Source organism: Sorex fumeus, unplaced genomic scaffold (assembly GCF_029834395.1).
Source record: "Sorex fumeus unplaced genomic scaffold, SorFum_2.1 ptg000030l, whole genome shotgun sequence".
In the NCBI taxonomy this organism is placed as follows: domain Eukaryota; kingdom Metazoa; phylum Chordata; class Mammalia; order Eulipotyphla; family Soricidae; genus Sorex; species Sorex fumeus.
The window spans coordinates 8,258,830-8,281,740 of NW_026606087.1; the positions used below are offsets into that span (position 1 = coordinate 8,258,830).

The window sequence follows — 22,911 nt, forward strand, 5'->3', positions numbered from 1 at the left end:
CCACATGGAAGACAAGCTCTGTACAGTCTGTACTATCTCTCTGGCCCTTACGTGTCATTTTTTCATAGCAGTGAGCCTAATACCACAAAGCCAAGTGTACAGACTTCAGTCTATTCCTTGCACATTGATTCTGCAAATGAGGGAAGGAGGAGAACGAGAAGAAAAAGGAAAAGGAAAAAAAGGAGAAGGTGTATTTCACAGCAATGTACCGTGATTAACGGTTGAGCAAGGTGAAGGTAGTAACCAGTAAATGAATTCAGGAAGGAAAAGGAGTGTGTTACAATGAGTTCCTAGAAAAAATAAAAGTAAAAAAAATGTTACCCTGGCTTAAAAAAAGAATAGCTTATGAGTAAGAAAGAGGGAAACTGAAGATGTTCCATATTTGATGAGGTGGGGAAGGGGAGGGGTGGGGGTGGGGAGGCCGCAAGTAGTAAGACAAGAAGAGTAATAGACAAGGGCCAAAGAGATAGTACAGTGGGTAGTGTGCTTGTCTTTGCCTGGCAGAACTCTGAACAGGACACCAACACACTCCTAAGAGAGAGCCTTTAGAAGAATATTGGAGGGGCCAGAATGACAGTACAATGAATAGTGCAACATTCTTGCATGTGGTCAATCTGGGTTCAATCCCTGGTATCATATATAGTCTCCTGAGTCCCACCAAGAGTGATCCTGAACACAGGGCTAGGAGTCAGTCCTGAGCACCATCAAGTGTGCCCTCACCTCCCAAAAAAGAAGGCATCCTACCCACTGCACTATCACCCTGGCTAACATATTTTGTAGTTCAGCTACAGTATTCTTATTCTATTTTGCTTTGTTTTCATGCCACACCCAGCTGTGCTCAGGGCTTACTCTGGCCAGATGCTCAGAAGTGCTCAGCAGTGCTCAGGAGGACAACATGGGATGCAGGAGATAGAATTCAGGTCCGCCATGTGCAAGACAAGCACCCTACCCACTGGACTATCTCTTTGACCCCTTGGCTATAGTATTCTCTAGCTCTGTAATTTCTGTTTGGATTTTCCTTGAGCTTTCTCTCATACTTTTCTTTGAGAACCTTCTCTGCCATTGATATCATTTCAGTGATCATCATTAGGATTATTATTTTGAAATAGTCTTCAGGCAACTAGTTTTAGCTAGCCCACATCCATGTCAGAAACTCATCTCTCTCCATAACTGTCTGCAAGGGCCTCTGCGGGGCCTCAGTTGATAAGAAATGACTGATGAGCTACATCTGTCCGGATCAGTTCCGTTCCAGTTCTGCACTGGATCAATGGTTTTGGCACTGAGACTTTCCAAGCATTCTGCCCCAAATATAAATGAAAAAGAAACCTGGGATAACGTACCATGAAACAGTGTTTAAACACAAGTGCTTAATGTCCGCCCTTCTTCCTCCCAAAGATGTAGAGATTATCAAGGTTCTCTGAACCAGCCCCTCCAGTCACACACAGCTTCCCCTCACAGGATGTGCGTAATGGGCAACATTCAACACTAACAAAAAAGGAGGTGCCGAGCTCTGTTCCAACAAGCTTATCTGAATCAACATAATTACAGAAGTGGAATTCATAATGGCCACTCTTTTATTGTAAAAAAGGAGCATGAAAATTCCTGTCTGACTTATAAAATTTCAAACTAATGGCAAATGACCAGAAAACTTTTCCTAACAATGAATTTGAATGACCAATTTCCTTACCTCAGCTATGCCCTGCCTTGGAGCATTGTCTAAGAGAAGCCCTGCCCCTTACCACACGGGGCCATTTTCCCTTTCCTGATAAAATCCTTTCCTCTGCTGTTTGCTGCTTCAATCTTGTTTGCTTTCTCTTAAACTACAGGTACTGTATTCAGTCTCAGAATTCTCAGTCGTCTCTGACAATTCTCTCTCTCTCTCTCTCTCTCTCTCTCAGTTTCTGAGTACAATCAACAATCACTACTCTTTACCAAATAGTTGTTGCTTATGTCCCTTATTCCCTTACCTAAAAACAATAAAAGCAGGAACAGAAAGAGAGTAGAGTGGGCAGAGTGTTTGCTTTGCATGTACTGGACCTGGGTTTGTTCCCTGGGAACCCCAGAGGTCCACTAAGCCCAGCCAGGAGTGATCCGTGATTGCTGAGCCAGGAGTAAGTCCTGAGGATTTCCAGATGTGGCCAAAAATAACAAAAACAGAAAAGAAAAAAAAAGGCATAAAAGCCTACAGAAGTGAAAACCCAAGTCTCTGAAATCCATTTTTTTAAGTCACTCCACAAGCCAACTCCACGTCACCTCTCTATTTTCTTTCCTTTTCCCTACCCTCTGCACCAATCATACAAATTCAGCCGAACAATCTTACCCACTGTGTTGTAAACCGCCCTGTTACCCCCACCCGCTTGCCCAGGCCTGGCTTATTTCTGTCTCCTGAAGCCTGTCAGAAGCACTCAAAATCAGAGGGTTCTTCCTAACACTACCTCACTCTGTATTTCTTTTTTGGGCTTGGGGGCAACACCTGGTAGTGCTCAAGGATCACTACCAGTGATGCTGGGGAAACCATATGCAGAGCCCGAACTGCACAAGATTCCTGCATGCAAGGCAAGGCCTTGTGCCGTGTACCATCTCTGCAACCCATGTTCTTATTTACAGTCTCACATGATTTTTCACTCCATTAGAAAATTCCTGTCTGCCTAATCAGTGGCTGAATAAATAGCAGTACTCCTACATAAAAAAGAGAAAGAAAAAAAGAAAATTCCTGTCTGTCAGCCCTTCTCCTTCCCCCCACCCTGATGGGACTCTGAGATGACACCCACAAACGGCCACCAGCTACTTAAGCTCCCACAAGCCCATGATCCAGAGACACACACACGAATCTCGGAACCGAGCAGCTCGCTGCAGAGATCTCTCTACACCCTAATTATTAAAATTTTAGAATTCCTAGAGCATGTGGCCATTCTCGAAGCATGCGACATTATATTTTACCTATAAAAAAGCAATACAAAACAAATTGCCTTTTCGGCAGGTTTGAATGGTGGTGGGACTGATGTCGAAACATTGAATGTAACCAAGGTAGAAAGACAGTATTGTGCAAATCGTCTGCCACACAAGCAGGTAAAGGGTTGGAATGGGGGGGAATACTGGGGATTTTCGTGGTGGAAAATGTGCACTGGTGAAAGGATGGGTGTTTGATGATTGTATGAGCGAAGCTCAAACATGAAAGCTTTGTAGCTGTATCTCACGGTGAATCAATAAAAAGGGGGAGGGGGGAGAAAATCCCTGTCTGAAATAACCAATCCCTACTGTCCTTGCCATCCCACAGCACCAGCATGCTGCCCAGACACAGAAGGTAAATGAATGCATTGCACTGTAGCACTGTCCTCCCGTTGTTCATTGATTTGCTCGAGTGGGCACCAGTAACGTCTCAATTGTGAGACTTGTTGTTACTGTTTTTGGCATATCGAATACACCACAGGGAACTTGCCAGGCTCTGCCATGCAGGCGGGATACTCTCGAGAGGGATGGAGGAATCAAACCCGGGTTGGCCATGTGCAAGGCAAATGCCCTACCCGCTATGAATACTTTTTAAAATTCCTTCCTTAAAACAGCAAAATCATAATACTTTAATAAGACAACAATCAACCTTTAGCTACTTATAGATTAAAAGACAGAGGCCGAGGCTTAACACACTAGCTAAGTCACACACTTATTATTTTGTTTGTTTGTTTGTTTGGGGGGTCATACCCAGCATTGCTCTGAACTTATTCCTGACTCTGTACTCAGAAATCATTCCTGACAAGGCTCGGGGGACTTTATGGGGTGCGAGGGATCCAACTGGGTTGGCCATGTGCAAGGCAAGTACCCTACCTGCTGTACTATCTCTCCAGCTCCAAGACCCTCTCTGATTCTTAATGAAAGAGGAACAAAACACAAATTTTCTAACTGCCCAACCCACAATGCTGCCCAATACTAGAAGCCATTTCCTTCTCCCTCATTATATCCTTCAGGCTGGGTTATTCTTCAAAAACTCTAGGAAATCTTCACTCTATCCGCTAAACTCTTAGTTCAGCATTTAGTTATATGCTGTTCCACATGTTAACGGAATCTCATATAACTGCTGCTCTGGGAAAAAGGGAACTCTGCCTAATCGACTCATTTTCTATTTCAATATCTAGCACACGCCACAGGTAAGTGTAGGACATTTATGGGCAGATCAAAGCAGGACATCTGGACCAGAAAGATAGTAGAGAAGGTAAGGTACTTGCCTTGCATGCAGCTGATTCTGGTTTGAATACCCAACACCACATGTGGCCCACGGAGTACTGCCACGGTCTGACCCAAAAACAATCAAGTAAATAAATAAGCAGTGCTTCTAACTCAAAAACAGTTGTTATGAAGCCATCTATAGACTTCATGCTACTAAACTCAATATATGTCATTGGATTACGTTCTAAATAAATCAGCTTCGATAAATTATTTTGGATATATCGCTAATTTAGCCCTCTTTAAAAAAAAAACAAATGAAAATAATGGGAAATTTGACCACAACAAAAACTATTAAATTTCAGGGCTGGAGAGAGAGTACAGTGGGTAAGAGAGTTGCCTTGCACATAATCAACCGAGGTCTGATCTTCACAGATGGTCCCGAGTCCCAACAGGAATAATGACTGAGCAGAGCTGGGAACAAGCCCTGAGCACCACCAAGTGTAGCATGCACCACACACTCAAAGGAAAGATTCAAATTTCTCTTTGAGAAGAAATACATATACTGACAAATAAGTGAGGAGGTCCAATGAGCTACTGGAGGAATATTGGCATTTTATTGGCGGGACTATGAGAACATTGTGCCTCTAGAAAATACAAGTATTTACACTTTTGGAAACCAATGTTACTTTAATCAAAGATTAGCCAAAGATAAATGTTTAACGATTTAAAAATCACACAAAATCACTCCAAAATCACACAAAAGACTGATAGCTCTAACATCTGGATCAGAGATCACTCTTAGGAGGGCCTGAAGGGTCACTGGGGTTCCAGAGGTTGAATCCAGGTGGGCCGTGCACGAGGCCAGCGCCCTACCCACTGTGCTATCACTCTGGCCACTCGCTGCTGTTTTACAGGGACAGGGATGGAACCTGGGTCTCACACATAGGAGGCATGAGCCACATCCTGACTCCAGAGCTCCCAGTTCTGTGAAGTCTGTATTGACATACAGACATACATCCAACCGATCATTGTTTTCCATCGGTGTTCCTCCCATTAACCCTCTGTACTCCCAACTCTGACTCAACATCTGCCTCTGGAAGACCAGCCTGGGGTCTTCTGCACTTGGCAGTCCAAATAGTCCTTACCCCCTCCTCTTAGTTTTTTTTTTTAATTTCATGACTGTACTCCAGGTATATAACTTTTTTATTATTATTATTATATTATTATTATTGCACTTCACTAATGTTATTTACAAGACTCTTCACCAGTAAAACCATCACAACAAGCTGAGGCTCAGATGGTGATCAACAGTTTTTAGAAATTTTTAGAATTTTTTTTTTAAGCTTTATGGGTCATACCTGAAAATGCTGAGGGGTTACTCCTCCTGGCTCTGCACTCAGGAATTACTCCTAGTGGTACTCAGGGGACCATATGGGATGCTGGGTCGGCCGCGTGCAAGGCAAATGCCCTACCCGCTGTATTTTCACTCTGGTTCCAGCAACAAACTATTTTTTAATCATGGTTTAAAAGTACTTTCTACATACTGGGTGGTTTGGGGCCCAGAGCAATAGTACAGTATGGAGGGTGTTTGAATTGCACACTATAGATACTAATTCGATCCATAGCATCCCAGATAGTGCCCTGAGCCCCTTCAGGAGTAATCCCTGAGCTCACAGTCAGGATTAAGCCCTGAACACCACTGAGTATGGAGAAAGGGAAAAAAAAAACCCTTAGAAGGTGAATTTCAGGAGATTCACTGGTTCCTGGCACATCCAACTCTCCCACACCCTCACACAGAGCTGCTGACAGCAATCATTCACCAGAACATGGCTGTGGTGAAAAGGTCAACATCATGCTAACAAGGTCAAGATATGAGACTGAAGCTTAAAGATCTGTTACACTACTCCACACTTTACTAATAAGGAAACTGAGGGTCAGCAAAGAGAAGTGACTTCCCATGGCCACAAGTAAGAGCAGAGACACATGTCCGAACTCTCCTACCAGGGTGCTCTCTCGCTCTCTCTCTCTGTCTCTGTCGCTCTCTGTCTCTCTGCCTGTGTGTGTGTGTGTGTGTGTGTGTGTGTGTGTGTGTGTGTGTATGTGTGTGTGTGCGCGCACGCGCGCGCAAGTTTCTGTTCCTCCAAATGATTTCTTTTCCAAATCTTTCATCTAGAAGCTATTCTTAGCAAGAAAAATTCACAAATCCCATGAGGTCAATGACAGGCGACCCTGTCCCTAGGGCATGTCCTCTGACTGGACCCCTAATTCTCACCACAAGCTAGAAAGGTTCCCTTCCTGTCTTCCCCAACACTGGACAGATTCCCTCCTATATTTCAGTACTGGTGTATTGGCCCCAGGCAGAATTTAAGTTCTAGAAAAATTGTGAGCCAATCTATTTGCTTTCCTCTACCTACCACCATCCCAGCCAAGCACTCACCTTCCACAACAGCTAGTCTCCCCAACTCCAGCCTCTCACCTGTAATCATCCCCACAGCATCAAAAGAATCTCAAAATTTAGGTTGGAGGAATAAAGGGAAAAAAAGAAAAAGTCCTCCTACAGCAGCTAGGGTGCTTTCCTTGCACCTGGCCAACCCAGGTTTGATCCCAGAAACCCCACATGGTCCCCTGACCCCCACCAGGAGTGATCCCTGAGCACAGAGCCAGGAGTAAGACAGGTATGGGCCAAAACCAAACAAACAAAAATCTCAAAACTATACTCCTTTTAGGCTCAGTTCCAGACTACTCATCCTAATACAGATTGCCAGTCAACAAACACTAAAAAGAAAAAAAATAAATAAAACCCACTTAAAATGTCACTCCATCTCCCTTTAAATCCCAATTTTCCACATGCCTCAAAACAAATATCCTTCGGGGCTGGAGAGATAGCACAGTGGGTAGGGCATTTACCTTGCACACGGTTCGATTCCCAGCATTCCATATGGTCCCCTGAGCACTGCCAGGAGTAATTCCTGAGTGCAGAGACAGGAGTAACCCCTGTGCATTGCCGGGTGTGACCCAAAAAAAAAAAATCCTCCTCTAACCCAGAGTGTTTTCCTACTTTCCCTGCTGACATCTACTCTAAGTTTAGACTCTTGCCCTTACATACAATGCCACTACTGTGCTTTTCGTCTGTTTGTGACTAGATGGGAAAGATCTCTCCCATTTTTTTTTTCTTTTTGCATCACACCCGGCGATGCACAGGGGTTACTCCTGGCTCTGCACTCAGGAATTACTTCTGGCGGTGCTCGGGCAACCATAATGGGGTGCTGAGAATCGAACCCGGGTCGGCCGTGTGCAATACACATGCTGTGCTATTGCTCCAGCCCCAGATCTGTCCCATTTTCTCCAGAAAAAGCTGCCATTCTCTTTTCCATGAAACTTTCCTTTGGAGGCAGGCAGACACATGAGCAGGTCTTAGGGATTACTAATGGCTCTACACTCAGGGATCAGCCGAGGATCAGCCAGCTGCTTGCAAGGCAAGTGCCCTACCCACTGTACTTTCACTCCAGCCCCTCCATGAAACTTTTATCTACAACTGATGAAACTTTCCTATCTACAACCCTCCATCTCTTTCTCTATTCCCTTCGAGCTATTACAACAGCTCCAATATAAAATTTTAAAATATATATGGAGTTCATTTTCTTCTTTCATTTTGGTTTTGGGGCTACACCCAGTCATAATTATAGGCGAGTCCCAGCTGGGTGCTGGAGGTGGGGGGGTGGGGTGTTATTCCTGTGGTGATCAAAAGCCCAGGTGGTGCAAAGGATCAAACCCAGGCCTCCAGTGTGCAAAGCAGGCGCTCTGTGGAGCTATATCTTGGGCCTAGAATTTTGCATTTTTAATAATTTTTTATTTTAATAATTTTAATTTTAAAAATTTTTAATTTTGAGATATGGCTCATGGTAGAAAGACTGGTGGGGAATGTGCCTGGGAAGATGACACATTTGCCCAGAGTAGCCTATCCAGTGAAATATAGCTCCTTCAACACTGTCTACCCAGCTACAGCAATTTATCAAAACTGGTATCATTTCTGGCTGCATACCATGCCGCGATCTGAATGACATGGGATTAAAATATGTTTATATAATTTGTATATTTATAAAATATGCTTATAAATTCAGGTTGGAGCAATAGCACAGCGAGTAGGGCGTTTGCCTTGCACGCGGCCAACCCAGGTTCGATTCCTCCGCCCCTCTCGGAGAGCCCGGCAAGCTACCAAGAGTATCCCGCCTGCACGGCAGAGCCTGGCAAGCTCCCCATGGCATATTTGACATGCCAAAAACAGTAACAAGTCTCACAATGGAGACGCTACTGCTGCCTGTTCGAGCAAATCAATGAACAATGGGAGGACAGTGCTACAGTGCTTATAAATTCATAAAGATATAAAAATATAGAAGGTATAGAAATCCTTAGATGGGGCAGGGGGGAGAAGTGTTTATATTATTGCAAAAATCTTTCCCCTAATCACAAGATCTCGTCATGAAATTTAACTAGGTACAGACTTCTAAATACTTTCCTAGGATTAATTTAATTCACTTTTGAGGCTTGTTACTTCAGATAGGCACAGATTTGGGGTTGAAGAAACCTAAAGATAGAATAAGAAGAAATAAAATAGAAAACAGAAGCAAAGAGAAAACAACTTATAAAGGAAATCTCGGGAAAGATGAAAGAAGCTGAAGAAGTGCCAGAGCGATAGTACAGTGAATAAGGCGCTTGCATGTGGTTGACCCGGGTTCTATCCCACGCATCCCAAATGGTTCACCAAGGAGGGACGGGTACTTGATCATTTGTATAATTGAAACACAATCATGAAAGTTTGTAAGTCTGTAACTATATTTACAGTGATTCATTAAAAAATATTAAAAAAAAAAAAAAAAGGTTCACCAAACCTGCCAGGAGTGATCCCTGAGTGCAGAACCAGGAGTAAGCCCTGAGCATCACTGGGTGTAGTCCAAAACGCAAACAGAAAGAAGAAGCTTTAGAAGGGCCAGGAATGTGGATCAGTGGCAAAGCATTTGCATTGTGTGAGGCCCTAGAATCAATGTCCACAAACAGATAACAGACAGAGAGAGGAGGAGAGGGGGAGATAGAGAAAGGGAGAGAGAGAGAGTGTGTGTGTGTCAGGAAACTGAGGGTTACCCTAGCTCAGACAGTGGGAAGAGAACAGGGACATACACACCAGGGACTGAGGAGGTAGTGAGAGTATCTACAGCTCAATGCACTAATGATCACAGAGGGGCTGGAATGTCCCTCCTGTTGGGAGGAAATGAGAAACGCCTGTGCTGGCTGTAAAAGCAAACTGGGGAGTAACGATCACCCAAAGCACGTCCACCTCTGATTTCCAGCTACCATATACCTCAGGGACTACGGTGAGACCCCAGAGGAAAGACACAATGGGAATCAGGAAGGTTCGGCATGCTGAGTGAGGAGGTTAGAAACATACTGGCTCTAGGGTGGAGGGCCAGACACAACAAAAATGAGCCTCCGTACAATCTTCAATAAATCAAAATTTATCAGTATTTCAAAAAAAATCCAAATCTCTAAGCTGTCTTGAAATAAGAACAGAAAGAAACTAGAGTCTATCATCATCAATTGAAGCTTTGTTGTTGGGTTTTTTGGTTTTGGTTTTGGTTTTTGTTTTTTGCTTTTCTTGGAGGGGGTGGGGGACGGGGAGGAAAGGAGGGAATCATATGCCATGGTGCTTGGGGGTGGGGGAGTGGCCACTCCCAGCTCTGTGCTTCTGTGCTTGCTTGGGGGCCACGAAATGCCAAGAATGAAATCAGCATTGGCAGTCAGTGCCTTAACCCCTGAACAATCCCTCCAATTCCTGTTTTAAGATTTCTTACAGTCTCTTTATTTCAAGATCAGTCCTCATTGTTACTTTATTTAGTGAACCATTAATATTACTTGCAAAGATGTTTACAGACTCACTAATAAACATTATTTGCAAAGATGTTTACAGACTCACTCATGACTCTTATTTTTTTTTTTAAGTTAGACATTTAGTTGCTTCAAAATAACTTTTACTGCAGGGGTTAACAGAAACATAATACTAGAGAACTGGAAGGAAATACCATATACATGCCAAGTTCACAGAGACTTAACCATACCTTTCGCATTGTGTTTCACACAATTAAAGCTCATACTGAACCTACTTCTTTTCTATTTTCAACTGTCTATTAGCCTGGGTCAATTACTTTCTAACTAGCAAGATTAAAAGAATTCTGGAACAAACACCTATACAGGACCAGAATGCATGGTATTATTCACACAAACCAATGATAAGGAAAACTATTTAAAAACAAACATTTTGGGGCTAGAGAACTAGCACAACAGGTATCTATGGGCTGGAGAGAGCACAGTGGGTTGTGGCCCAAGACCAAAAACAAACAAACCAAAAAAAAAAAAACACTTTTGAGACTGGAGTAATAGAATAATAGGTAAACCTGCATGCAGCCAATCCTAATTTGATCCCCAGCCTCCTGTAGTTCCCCAAGCACCACCAGGAGTAATTCCTGAATGCGGAGCCAGGAGTAACCCCTAAGCATCGTCAGGTGTGACCCCAAAACAAAATTTTAAAAAATTTAATTGAAAACTATATATCATTTATACATTTTATAATATCGAATTATTATTATTATTATAAAATGCATAAATGATATATAGTTTTCAATTATGCCAGACACAGTAACAACAAAGTCTCCAATGGAGACGTTACTGGGCCCGCTCGAGCAAATCGACGATCAACGGGAGGGCCTTTACCTTTACCTTTACCTTACATTTTATAAGCAAAGAATAAGGGCAAATGATCCCAGAGACTCAGGAACAAATCTCGAAACCCAGTGGCTTTTGGCAGAAATCCCTCCAGATTTAAGTGTTGAAATTTCGGAATTTCAAAACCACATGGCCCTACTGCAGCCACGCGACATCATATGTTATTCATAACCAGCAATAGAACACAAATTGTCTACTGTTGCCTTTTCAGCAGATCTGAGTGGTAGGGTAAAATCTCAAATAATAATGGTGGGTCTGGTGATGAAATATTGAATGTGATCAAAGTAGAGAGAGAGTAATGTGGAAATCATCTGCCCCACAGGTAGGGGGAGGGTGTGGAATGGGGATATACTGGGGGTTTTGGTGGTGGAGAATGGGCACTGGTGAAGGTACAGGTGTTTCATTGTATGACCGAGACTTAGACCCGAAAGCTTTGTAACTGCTCTCACGGTGATTCAATAAATAAAATTATAAAAAATGAAGAAAAAAAAAGAAAAGAAAAGAATAAGGGCAAGAGAGAAGGTTCAGGTACTTGCCTTGCCTATGACCAACCTAGGTTGATCCCTGGGATCCCAGATGGTTCCCCCAGGCACCGCCAAAGAGTGATCCCAGAGCACTGCCGGGTGTGGTCCAAATCCAAGAAAAGGAAAAGAACAAAAATTCAAACTAACCATTTTTTTTTTTTGGTGCTGGGAATGAAACACAGGGCTGCCTCTCTTCTAGAACAAGGCTCAAGGCTGAGCCAGACTTCTACCTAAAAATGTCCCATTTGGATCCTCAGTGAAAACGAAGTTCTTACTTCAAAAGGACACAATTAGAAGCATAATAGAGCAAAAGCTCAGGTTTCTAAATACAACAAGAGAAAAGACTGCCCCAAAAAAGGAAACTCATGCAAGATATTTTCAACACTGACATGTAATTCACACTAAAACCATAATTGCAGTTATAACAGAATTCTCAAAAATATCCCTAGATTTTACTATACTTAAGAGGAAAACATTACTATAATAAGAGTGTTCATTTTAAAGAACGTTAAGATCTTTCAGCAGAGTGTAGCTAGGAATATAATGGTTACCTCCAGGGTGGGGGTATTAGTGTAGGCCAGGGTAGAAGAAACTACCACTTTTCACTTTTCTAAAAGCCCTTTCAAACTTAATAAGTTTTATGCTACATACATACGTAAACTATTCAAAATCAGTCTTTAACATTCATTTGTTTAAATAGCCTTCTTTTTATTAATCTCCTTGGAATTACCAGTGTTTCTAAATACTTGAGAAGCAAGATCATTGAAAGTCTAAAGAATCTAACCACAATTTTTAAATATCAATAAAAAGGAAATATATTTTCTCTACTTCAGATATATATGCCCTATATTTTATTTCCATTATGACTTCTAGAAATTCATTCATTCATTCATTCATCATCCTGTTATTCATCGATTGCCTCGAGCAGGTCCCAGTAATGTCTCTTTCATCCTAGCCCTGAGATTATATTCAAGGCTCTTTAGGAGAATGAGACCCATCATTGTTACTGGTATTTGGCATATTTGGTACGCCACGGGGAGTTTGCCAGACTCTGCCGTGTGGGCAGGCTACATTCGATAGCCTGCAAGTTTGTCCAAAGTAGGAATGAGATAATAAGATGTCATAAAAAGTGGAGGACTTCTAGAAATGCTTATCATAATTTAAAATGACAGTGTCTGGGCCAGAGCTGTAGTACAGCAAGTAAGGTGCCTCTCTTGCATGCAGCGGACCAGGGTTTGATCCCAGCACCATATATGGACCCCCAAGCAACACCAGGAGTAAGCCCTGAGCATTGCCATGTGTGGCCCAAAAAATAAAAAAATAAAAATAAATAAAAATAAATAAAATAAAATGACAGTGTCTGAGAAACAGGGGTGTGACTCATCAACAGCATACTTTCCTGTCCTTGTGAGACCCGGGATTTAATGGGTGGCACTGAAAAAAGATATCTTTAATAAACTGCAAAAGGGCTGGAGCGATAGCACAGCGGGTAGGGCGTTTGCCTTATACGCAGCTGACCCGGGTTCGATTCCTCCATCCCTCTCGGAGAGCACGGCAAGCTACCGAGAGTATCCTGCCCACACGACAGAGCCTGGCAAGCTCCCTGTGGCATATTCGATATGCCAAAAACAAGTAACAACAAGTCTCACAATGGAGATGTTACTGGTGCCCGCTCAAGCAAATTGATGAACAATGGGAGTACAGTGCTACAGTGCAGTGCCAAACTGCAAAAAACTATAATAATAAATATATAAAAGTGTCTCTTTCAGATGGCAAATTAACCAGTTTGCTAATATGCATAATACACTATAAATGTTCCCCTTATTTTTTAAAATTCAGATAAAAGGTCAAAAATACCAAAACAAGGGAAAAAATAATTTTTTAAAAATCTAGGGGTTGAAGAGATAATACAGGTGTTATGGGCCATCCCACTGGTACATGGTTCCCACACCACCTCCTCCCCCCAGCACTACTGAGTATATACCAAAAATATCAACATTAGGGGCCAGGAAGATAAGACAGCAGGTAGGGCACTTTCCTTGCACAAGGCTAACCTGAGTTCAATCCCCAGCACCCCATGTGGTCTCCAAAGCTCGCCAGAAGTGAGCCCTGAGCACAGAACAAGGAGCCCTGCGCTCAGTTGTTTGTGACCCAAAAACAAAACAAAACAAAAGTTCAACACAATGCTGAGAGAATTACTGAGAAATTAATGGCACTTTCTTAAAGATAGTACAAAGAATGGTACTATCTTTCAGATAGTATAAAGAAAGTATAATACAGTATGAAGAATTTTTCTCAGTAATTTTTAATCTCCTGTCAGTTATCATAAAGCATACTAAAATTTCATTCAAAAATTAATAATACAGATTTAAATTATAATCTGTTCTAAGGAAGTAGCTTATGTAAATCACAAGCATTCTCTATTTTAATTTTATTGATAAATTTCATAAAAGTTCATTTTTGCAACAAAATCTTTTTTTTTTTCAGTGAAGTTAAGTAAATTTATTTAAAGAAATTTACTTAGAGAAATGTGAGGGAAGAGAAAGAGAGAGATATGTGCTCCAGAGAGTATACGGGCTTCACCAGATGGGGAAAGGCCAAGAGTACACATATTAGGTAAAATATCATTCTTAGGTTAGTAAAGTAAAAGTAAAGGCCCTCCCGTTGATCATCGATTTGCTCGAGCGGGCCCAGTAACGTCTCCATTGGAGACTTTGTTGTTACTGTGTCTGGCATATCGAATACTCTCGGTAGCTTGCCGGGCTCTCCGAGAGGGGCGGAGGAATCGAACTCGGGTCGGCCATGTTGACCGCTTGTAAGGCGAACGCCCTACCCGCTGTGCTATGCTATTAATAATAAAGTTAGGAATGGAAAATAAGCATTTTTGTAATAATCTGGGGGCCCTTAAGGACACTAATTATATCACAAATTATAGCACAGCGGGTAGGGCATTCGCCTTCCAAGCGGCCAACATGGCCGACCCGAGTTCGATTCCTCCGCCCCTCTCGGAGAGCCCGGCAAGCTACCGAGAGTATTCGATATGCCAGACACAGTAACAACAAAGTCTCCAATGGAGACGTTACTGGGCCCGCTCGAGCAAATCGACGATCAACGGGAGGGTCTTTACCTTTACCTTTACCTTTATAGCAGCAACTCAAACACATTTAGAAAATGAGTTCTGTACTGCAAAGTAATCTCCCTACAAATCAAAAATATTCCCAAGATGACGTCTATTCCAAACTTTTCACAGCTTGGGGCTAGAGAGATAGCACTGGGCATTTGCCTTGTACACGGTCGACCTGGGTTCGATCCTCGGCATCCCATATGGTCCCCCAAGCACCGCCAGGAGTAATTCCTGAGTACAGAGCCAGGAATAACCCCTGAGCATTGCTGGGTGTGACCCAAAAAGCAAAAACCAAACAAACTTTTCACAGCTTCTCTTTAGAGGAAAAAAATGTTATGGTTTCTAAGCTATGGCAGGAAACTCTTTAACTTTTCAGTGTTCCCTGAAAAATCTCTTCTTCCTCAGCTCCAGTGATGCCCCCAGTGGTTCTGATATTGGAGTTTTGACTCCTTATGTTTCCTCTCACCACCCACTCTAGCCACTCAATCCCCAAGCCCGACATAAGCAAGAATTAAGCATCTACTCATTATTTCTGGTCACAAAAACCATCACTAAACTTAAATCAGTGTTTCCCAAAGTGGGTAATACCAACCCTGATCCTGCATCATGCTCCAGAGTTTTGCTGGGAGATCCAAATTGGCCTCATAACCTCCAATGCAACAGGGGTGGTGGGGAGGGGGATTAGTCTGTCTGCCTAGAGAAGGCCCATTTCCAGAGGGGTGCTAAGTAATTTTCTTTCTGAAAGGGGCGAGAGGCCAAATAACTTCGGGAACCTCTGTTCTAAATAAAGACCCAAATACTTCCAATACTCAACAATACTCTGTATTCACCATTCATTTTTCAATCTGCTTATTCCAGTTCAGAGTCAGGGAAGGTCACAGTCTACCCTAGTAGCTCAAATTAGATGCACCTAACAGCATTTGTGGGGGGCGACATTAAGGAAGGGGAGTCCCCAGAGAAAGCTGCACAGACATGGAAAGAACGTGCAAACTCCATAATGGAACTGGCCAAGAATCAATTTTATTTTCTCCTCATCGATGTTAGAAAATAGAATTATTAGGGACAGGAATGTGGCTCAATGGTAAAGCACATGACTTGCATGAGTAAAGCCTGGGTTCGATCACCATCGGCTAATAATAATAAAGTAAAGCAAAGTAAGGCCCTCCCGTTGATCATCGATTTGCTCGAGCGGGCCCAGTAACGTCTCCATTGGAGACTTTGTTGTTACTGTGTTTGGCATATGGAATTACATCACGGGGAGCTTGCCAGGCTCTGCCGGGCGGGCGAGATACTCTCGGTAGCTTGCCGGGCTCTCCGAGAGGGACGGAGGAATCGAACTCGGGTCGGCCATTTGGCTGCGTGCAAGGCAAACGCCCTACCGCTGTGCTAATAATAATAATTACTTTTCAGGGACCTGCTATACTCATAGCCCCACTGTCATCCTCTGAGGATGTCATTTCTGGAGGAAAAATCCAGCCCTCAAGGACCTCAAAAATAGAACCAAACAGATAAAACTCTGTGTGTGTGCTCAAAACTAATGTTGTCGGGGCTGGATCAATATCACAGAGGGTAGGGCATTAACCTTGTACCGAGTGGCTGACCCAGTTCGATTCCCAGCATCCCATATGGTTCCCCAGAACACAGCCAGGAGTAACTCCTGAGTGCAAAGCCAGGAGTAAGCCCTGTGCATCGCCGGGTGTGACCCAAAAAGCAAAAAACAAAAACAAAAAAATTAAAAATTAATGTTGTTATTTCTTCTCTAAACAATTCCCTCTCCCATGCAGAGAGACAGTAAAGAGGTTAAGGTGTTTGCTTGCCCAAGGAAACACAATTCAATCCCCTGGTCCCATCCATTTAGATCTCTGGTACCGCATACGGTTCCCTAAGCACTGCCAGGAGTGACCCCTGGCACCACTGGGTGTGGCCTAAATTATCCCCAAATATAAACAACTTGCTTCAAAACTTTCCTAAACCACTACTATCAATTTGATCAATGGCAGTTAAATTAAATTTTGCAACATTTCTGACCATCCTTTCTTTTTTTCTTCACACCCAAAGTGAAACTGTGTGTCCTGGTGCGTGAACAACAAACTTGCTTCCCCCACCAGGCCTGCTCTGCCCACCTTCTTAACCTCTCAACTGGACTACTGCAATGGCTCCCCAATTCCAGTCTACCCAATGCATTTAAACCCAGTGCACGAGCTACTGTCCAAAGGCTCCTTAAGTCCACTTCTGATCATGGCGCTCACTCCTCAGAAAACCTGGAAGCCCGAAGGCACCCAGCTAACTAGCCTGGCACGCAAGCCCTCTTTGCATTAACTCAAGTGTTTTTCTACAGCTTAGGGCTGAAGCGATAGCAAAGCAAGTAGGGTGTTTGCCTTGCACAAGGCCGACCCAGGGTTCGATTCCTCCATCCCTCTCGGAGAGCCCGGCAAGCTACCAAGAGTATCCCGCCCAAATGGCAGAGCCTAGCAATTTCCCCATGACGTATTCGATAAGCCAAAAACAGTAACAACAAGTCTCACAAAGGAAACATTACTGGTGCCTGCTCGAGCGAATAGATGAACAAGGGGAGGACAGTGCTACAGTGGTAGTTTCTACAGCTTAATCACCAGCAGTCACTCCTTCTTCTGCATACACAGAAACACATTCACTTATAGTCTACACTCAAACTTTTTTGGATCATTTTTAGTGGATTATTCATAGCAAGTAATACAAATTATTTAGGTCCTGCTTTGGGGGCCAGGTTTGGGAGTCAGAGTAGAAGCATTCTAAATATGGTGGTTGGAAGGTGTGGTGGTGATGGGATTGGTGTTGGAATACTGAATGCGATACATTATTGTGAACAACTTTATAAAAATAAAATAAAAATTTTTTAGGTAAGGTAAGGTAAAGGCCCTCCCGTTGATCGTTGATTTGCTCGAGCGGGCCCAGTAACGTCTCCATTGGAGACTTTGTTGTTACTGTGTTTGGCATATCGAATACTCTCGGTAGCTAAATAATAATAATAATAATAAGCTACACAAAAATGCCCACACATACGTCAAGAATTTCTCTTGCCAGAATCCAGAGATTATCAAATGCCCAATGGCAACAGAGATAGAGCAGGAGAACTGGCCTTCAGTAGGAAGTTTACCACTGGGGCGGGGGTCAGGGGGGATAAGTTAAGGAAGGCAACACTAGGACATTGGGGGAGGAGAAAAGTGCCTGCCACAGAGGCAGGCTGGGGGGCAGAAGGGAAACTCGGGATATTGGTGGAGTGGAGTGGACACTGGTGAAGGGTTTGGTGTTAGAACAATATATGCCTGAAACTCACTCATAAACATCTTGATAACTTTGTAGTTCATGTGATTCAAATAAATGAAAAAAAGAAGTTAACTGGGGTCCCTTAGAGCCCACCATTGTCAACAAATACCAATTAAATGAATGAATTAGTAGAAAACTGTTCCCATTAAGAAATCACGGGTAAGGCATTTGCCTTGTAAAACGGCCGACCTGGTTCGATTCCCAGCATTCCATATGGTCCCCTTAGTAACACTAGGAATAATTCCTGCATGCAGAGCCAGGAGTAACCCCTGTGCATCGCTAGGTGTGACCCAAAAAGCCAAAAAAAAAAAAAAATTAAGAAGGGCCAGAGAGATGGTACAGTGGATAGGGCACTTGCCTCCCACAAGGCCAACCCAGGTTTGATCTCCAACATCCCATATGGACCCCTGAGTACTGCTAAGGATAATTCCTGAGTGCAGAGCCAAGAGTAACCCAACAATTACAGGGTATGATCCGAAGAAAAACAAACGGGGGAAGGGGGGAGGGGAAGAATGCTTTATTTTTCTTTGTGTCTTCTTTTGGGGCCATACCAAGTGGTGCTCAGGGTCACTCTAGGCAGTGCTCAGGACCACACAGTGCCAGGCCAGGCCTCTGCATGTTAAGTAAGCACTCAGGTCACTGAGCCCATTTCTATATTATCACATCCCAGCTTTCTTCACAGTTTATTTCAAATAATTTTTTAATGACGTAATCCCATCTGTAAAACATAATCGCCCCTTTCCTCTAAAATCTCCGGCCTCTTATCTTCTGTCATCTGAACATCTTCTACCCAATGTTATTTCTGTATCTTATCTCTACCACCAGACTTTAAAGATAAAGTAATTGAATAATATAAAATAATTCTTCCGCCCACCCCCCTTTCCCTTTCATTGTTGTGGTTTGCCATGACCAGTTTCACACACACCCCTGGGTCTGGCTGCTGGGCTTGCACATTTGAGCTGTAGCGCTGCCTGGGGCCTGCTCATCAGTCACAGAGTTCATCAAGGGACACTGCACACATGATCACTGGGGGCTGCACCCTTCAGGCATGGAGATGACACACAAACTGATTCTAGTGTTTGCCAGAGTTTGTCTGCAGTGCTATCACACATGCTTACCAGGAGTCATGCACACATGTTTTAGTGGTGCTCCCTGAGGGTGTGGGTGATGGAAGGGGAGGTCACACCCCCTTTAGTGATAGTGCTCACATATACCTGGGTATGGTGTGCCAAAGACCACTGGTGATGCCAATGACCTCAGACTGCAGTGCTGCCAGGCTTACATGGCAAAACTGCTAAGATTGGGCTCAGCACATGCGGTGGCACCAGAGATCTAACACTCGACCTTACGCTTACAAGGCAGGCATTCTAGGTCACTAAGCTATGCCCCAGAGCCTTATCCGACTAATATAATTTATATAGAGAGGAAAAGAGAACCTTCGCTAAATGATAATTCATTCTCTTAAATTGCCTGCCAAAATTTAAACTCTCCCTTCACTATATTTACTACTATATCACCCTTAGAGATGAAAACAGTATCTAACACCGGAAGTTGTCGAAAGTTCTGTCATTGAGCTGGAGATAGTACAATGTGTTGCCTTGCATGCAGCTGACTGAGGGTCAATCCCTAGGACCCCATATGATCGCCAAACCCACCAGGCGTAATTCCTGAGGGTAGAGTCAGCTGGCTGTGGCCCAAAATGAACGAATTAATTAATTAATTAGGATACTAAAATATAGTTAGATAATATAAAGAAGGGAAAGGAACACAAAAATAAACAAACCACCACAGGAGAGAGGGGTGGAGAAGGGCAGATATCACCAATACTACTATAAAAAATAAATATTTTGCATGAGACCCTGGATTGGAACCACAACAATGCCAAATAAATAAATATTTTAAAAGCAGGAGACTGAGAGATAGCACAGTAGGTAAGGCCACTTGCCTCGCACGAAGCTGACGTGGTTCAATTCCCAGCAACCCATAGGTTCCCCCAACCACAGCCAGGAGTGATCCCTGAGCACAGAGCAAGGAGTAAGTCCTGAGCACTGCCAGGGGTGACCCGAAAACAATCAAGAAAGAAAAAAAATAGTTCTAAATCTAAACATGTTGATAATTATATAAAATGTGAATTATCTAAACACCAATTAAGAAATGTCAAGATAGATTAAAAAACCAATACCCAATTACTACTTATTGTACATTCTACCAATAAGAAATCCACTTTAAATACAGTGACATAGGTAATTTAAAAAGAAAACACAGGGGTCAGAGGGATAGTACTGGCATGAATGCATTAGCCCTGCAGGACTCAATTTAATCCTCAGCACATGTGGTCTCTGAGCACCTCCAGAGGTGATCCCTGCCGGAGAGCGATTGGTGTGGTCCAAATCATACACCCCTCCCCCCAGGAAAAAAAAAGCAATAAAAAAATAAAACACAGCTCTATTCATAGCTACCAAAAACTGGAAATAGTACAAATGTTCTTTAAGGGTGAATGGGCAAATCAAGTACATCCGGACAATAGGATATTACTCTGTCATAAAAATAAGTATTGATACACACAACAGTATGAATTAATTTCCAAGACATTATGCAGACCAAAGGAAGCCAGTGTTAAAAGATTGCATATTTTAAAACTCCACTTATAGGGCATTGTGGAAAAGACAAAACTATACCAATCATGAATAGAGCACTGGGGCAAAGAAATAGTTCAAAAGAGGGTGTGAGAGCTTTGCAGGAGGAAGATCACCACCCAAGGTCCCCAGAGCTTCGGGTGTGGCCCAAAAGCCCAAAACGGAGAGCGTTGATTATCAGCAGTAAGGGATAAAAAACAGCATGAAAGAAATTTGGGGGTGATAGACCTGATAAAACTCTGATTTGGTTGTAGTTACATAAATGCACATATTTATTTTAACTATATAACTATTAAATTAATTTTATATATGCCTATGTGTGCTGAAAATCATAAAACTGTACACCTAAAAATCGATTTCACTGTATGATTTTTTGAAATAAAGCAAATGTTAAGTGGATGATCTCCTTCCAGGCTGATTTTATGAATGAGAAAGAGAAGCAGAGGGAAAGAAGACAGAGGAAAGGCTAAGTCTCACTAGAATAAATGCCGCTACTCATAGGAACCTCATCACTGCATAGAATATACAAAGCAAACCCAGTCTTCAGTAATTCATTCCCAGAAGGGGCTAAGAAAAACACTCGGAGCCAAAATGTGTATATTTTTAAATGCCTGTGAATGGCTCTTGTCTGTTTCCATATTTAATACTTCCAAGAAGCTGCCAATTTCTCCTGGCTCCATGCCCCTCTCCCTGCTCGGGTTTACTCAATTTACAAGCATTCCTTTATTTATACCTTAATACTCTCACTTAACTCTGGGGTCTTTGGCAGTCACAATAAAGATTTGCAAAAGCAGGGTGCCAGAAAGACGAGCGCTCCTCCCGGGGACACTGCACACCCCGCCACTATCATCAGATCTGAGATCTCCGAAGTCAGGTGTCCGCCACCACCAAAACCCGACAAGTCCCCCCCACCCCCCATCCCCACCCCCCACCCGCCAAGGGAGGCCGGGATCCGGGGCGCTTTGCTCTCCACTCGGGGCGCAGTCACGCGTCCGGCAGGCTGGTGGGGTGTGGGGCGCGCGCTGGATGCGTAGCTCGCAGCACCTTCCTCTGCGGGTCTAAGGGTGCTCCCCGCCGCCCTCTCCAACTTGGAAACTTTTCGGGGCCCGGGCGCCAACAAGGAAGCGGGCTCGCCCTTCCCAGATCCCACCTCCGCCTTTTCTCCCCGCCCCAGCCAGTGCGTCCACCCTAGCACCCGGAGCCCCGAGGGCACTAGGGCACTCGCCCTGGGGCGCTGCCCGAAGGTAAAAAGGAAATAGGGAACACTAAATCTCCGCCTCTGCCCTCCGGGTCGCCCGCAGGCCGCCCCTCACGCGTTCCTGCCCGGGACTTGCGGCAGTCATCGCCCCGCAGGGACTGACTCCCACCCCGCAGGAGCGCGGCATGCACACCCCGGGCACGGAACCGGGGGCATCTCCCCAAGGGGGCACCCACCTTCAGCTGCGACTTGGAGACCTTGCCGCTGTGGTCCAGATCGAGCGCGGTGAAAGCGTGCCAGATGGCCTTGAGCAGCTCGTCTTTCAAGACCCCCATCGCCACGGCCTTGCAGCGCAGACTGCCCGACTCGCCCCGGCAGCCCCAAGGCGCGACTGAGGCCCCAGGGGCTCGGTGGCCGCCAGCCTCTGGTCACCTGACCCGTCCAGGGCCCGCCCCCTTCCGAAGGCCACGCCCCCGTCCGGCAAGGCCGCGCCCCCTCGCGCTGGCTGGCCCCTGCGCGCGCTGCAGCTGGAGCTGAGGCTGCAGCCGCAGGTGGACGGGTGGACCGATTGGGGCGGAAAGCCCAGTCTTCACTCACGTTCTGACTAAAGATGAAAACGCCACCCCGCATTCCCCTTAATGTTCCCCAGACCAGTCATTTTCCGTGTTCTCTTGCCCTCAAAGTCCCCAAAAACTGGAACCAGCATAGTGCCCGGCTTCTCCCTGAGACCTCTTAAGAAAAGGAGCTCTGCTCTTATCCCGGGAATCGGGACACAAAGACGCGAGTTAGGACCCTGAAAAGTCCCAAATGCTAGCACAGTCTTTAGCGGGAGGAGAGGAGAGGCGGGGACGCTGTCGCTGTGGGAAGCTGGTTCATTTCATTCCGAGACGGTTTTTTCTTTTTTTTGGGGGGGGGGGTGCCTACTATGCAGTATCTCCTGGGGCCCAGAGACTAGGTTAAGTCCGAGGGTGTGTCCTGTCCACGTGCTGCCGTGTTGGCCGCCGAGGATGGGACCCAAAGGTGCAAGGAGCTGAGTAGCAAGTGCCCTCCACGTCCAACTCCCTGTCACAGGAGGAAATAAGACCAAGATTCCTGATCTTGTCCCACCGGGGAATGAAGAAGAGGGGGGAGAGGGGATGAAGGATGTCACCCCCATTCTATCCCAAAGCACCCTATAGGAAAAGGGGC

General features: G+C 44.3%; 1 protein-coding gene across 2 annotated transcripts in view; it reads right to left on the minus strand.

Moving 5' to 3' along the window:
* The window catches only part of SWAP70 (switching B cell complex subunit SWAP70), an 84,734-nt gene extending 62,605 nt beyond the window's left edge, over positions 1-22,129 (minus strand). For both annotated transcript variants that reach the window (XM_056116026.1, XM_056116025.1), the window contains exon 1: positions 21,960-22,129. In XM_056116026.1, the coding sequence (XP_055972001.1) occupies positions 21,960-22,058 (99 nt within the window). In that variant the 5' untranslated portion in view covers positions 22,059-22,129. The remainder of the gene's footprint in view (positions 1-21,959) is intronic.
* Positions 22,130-22,911: the final 782 nt, after the last annotated feature.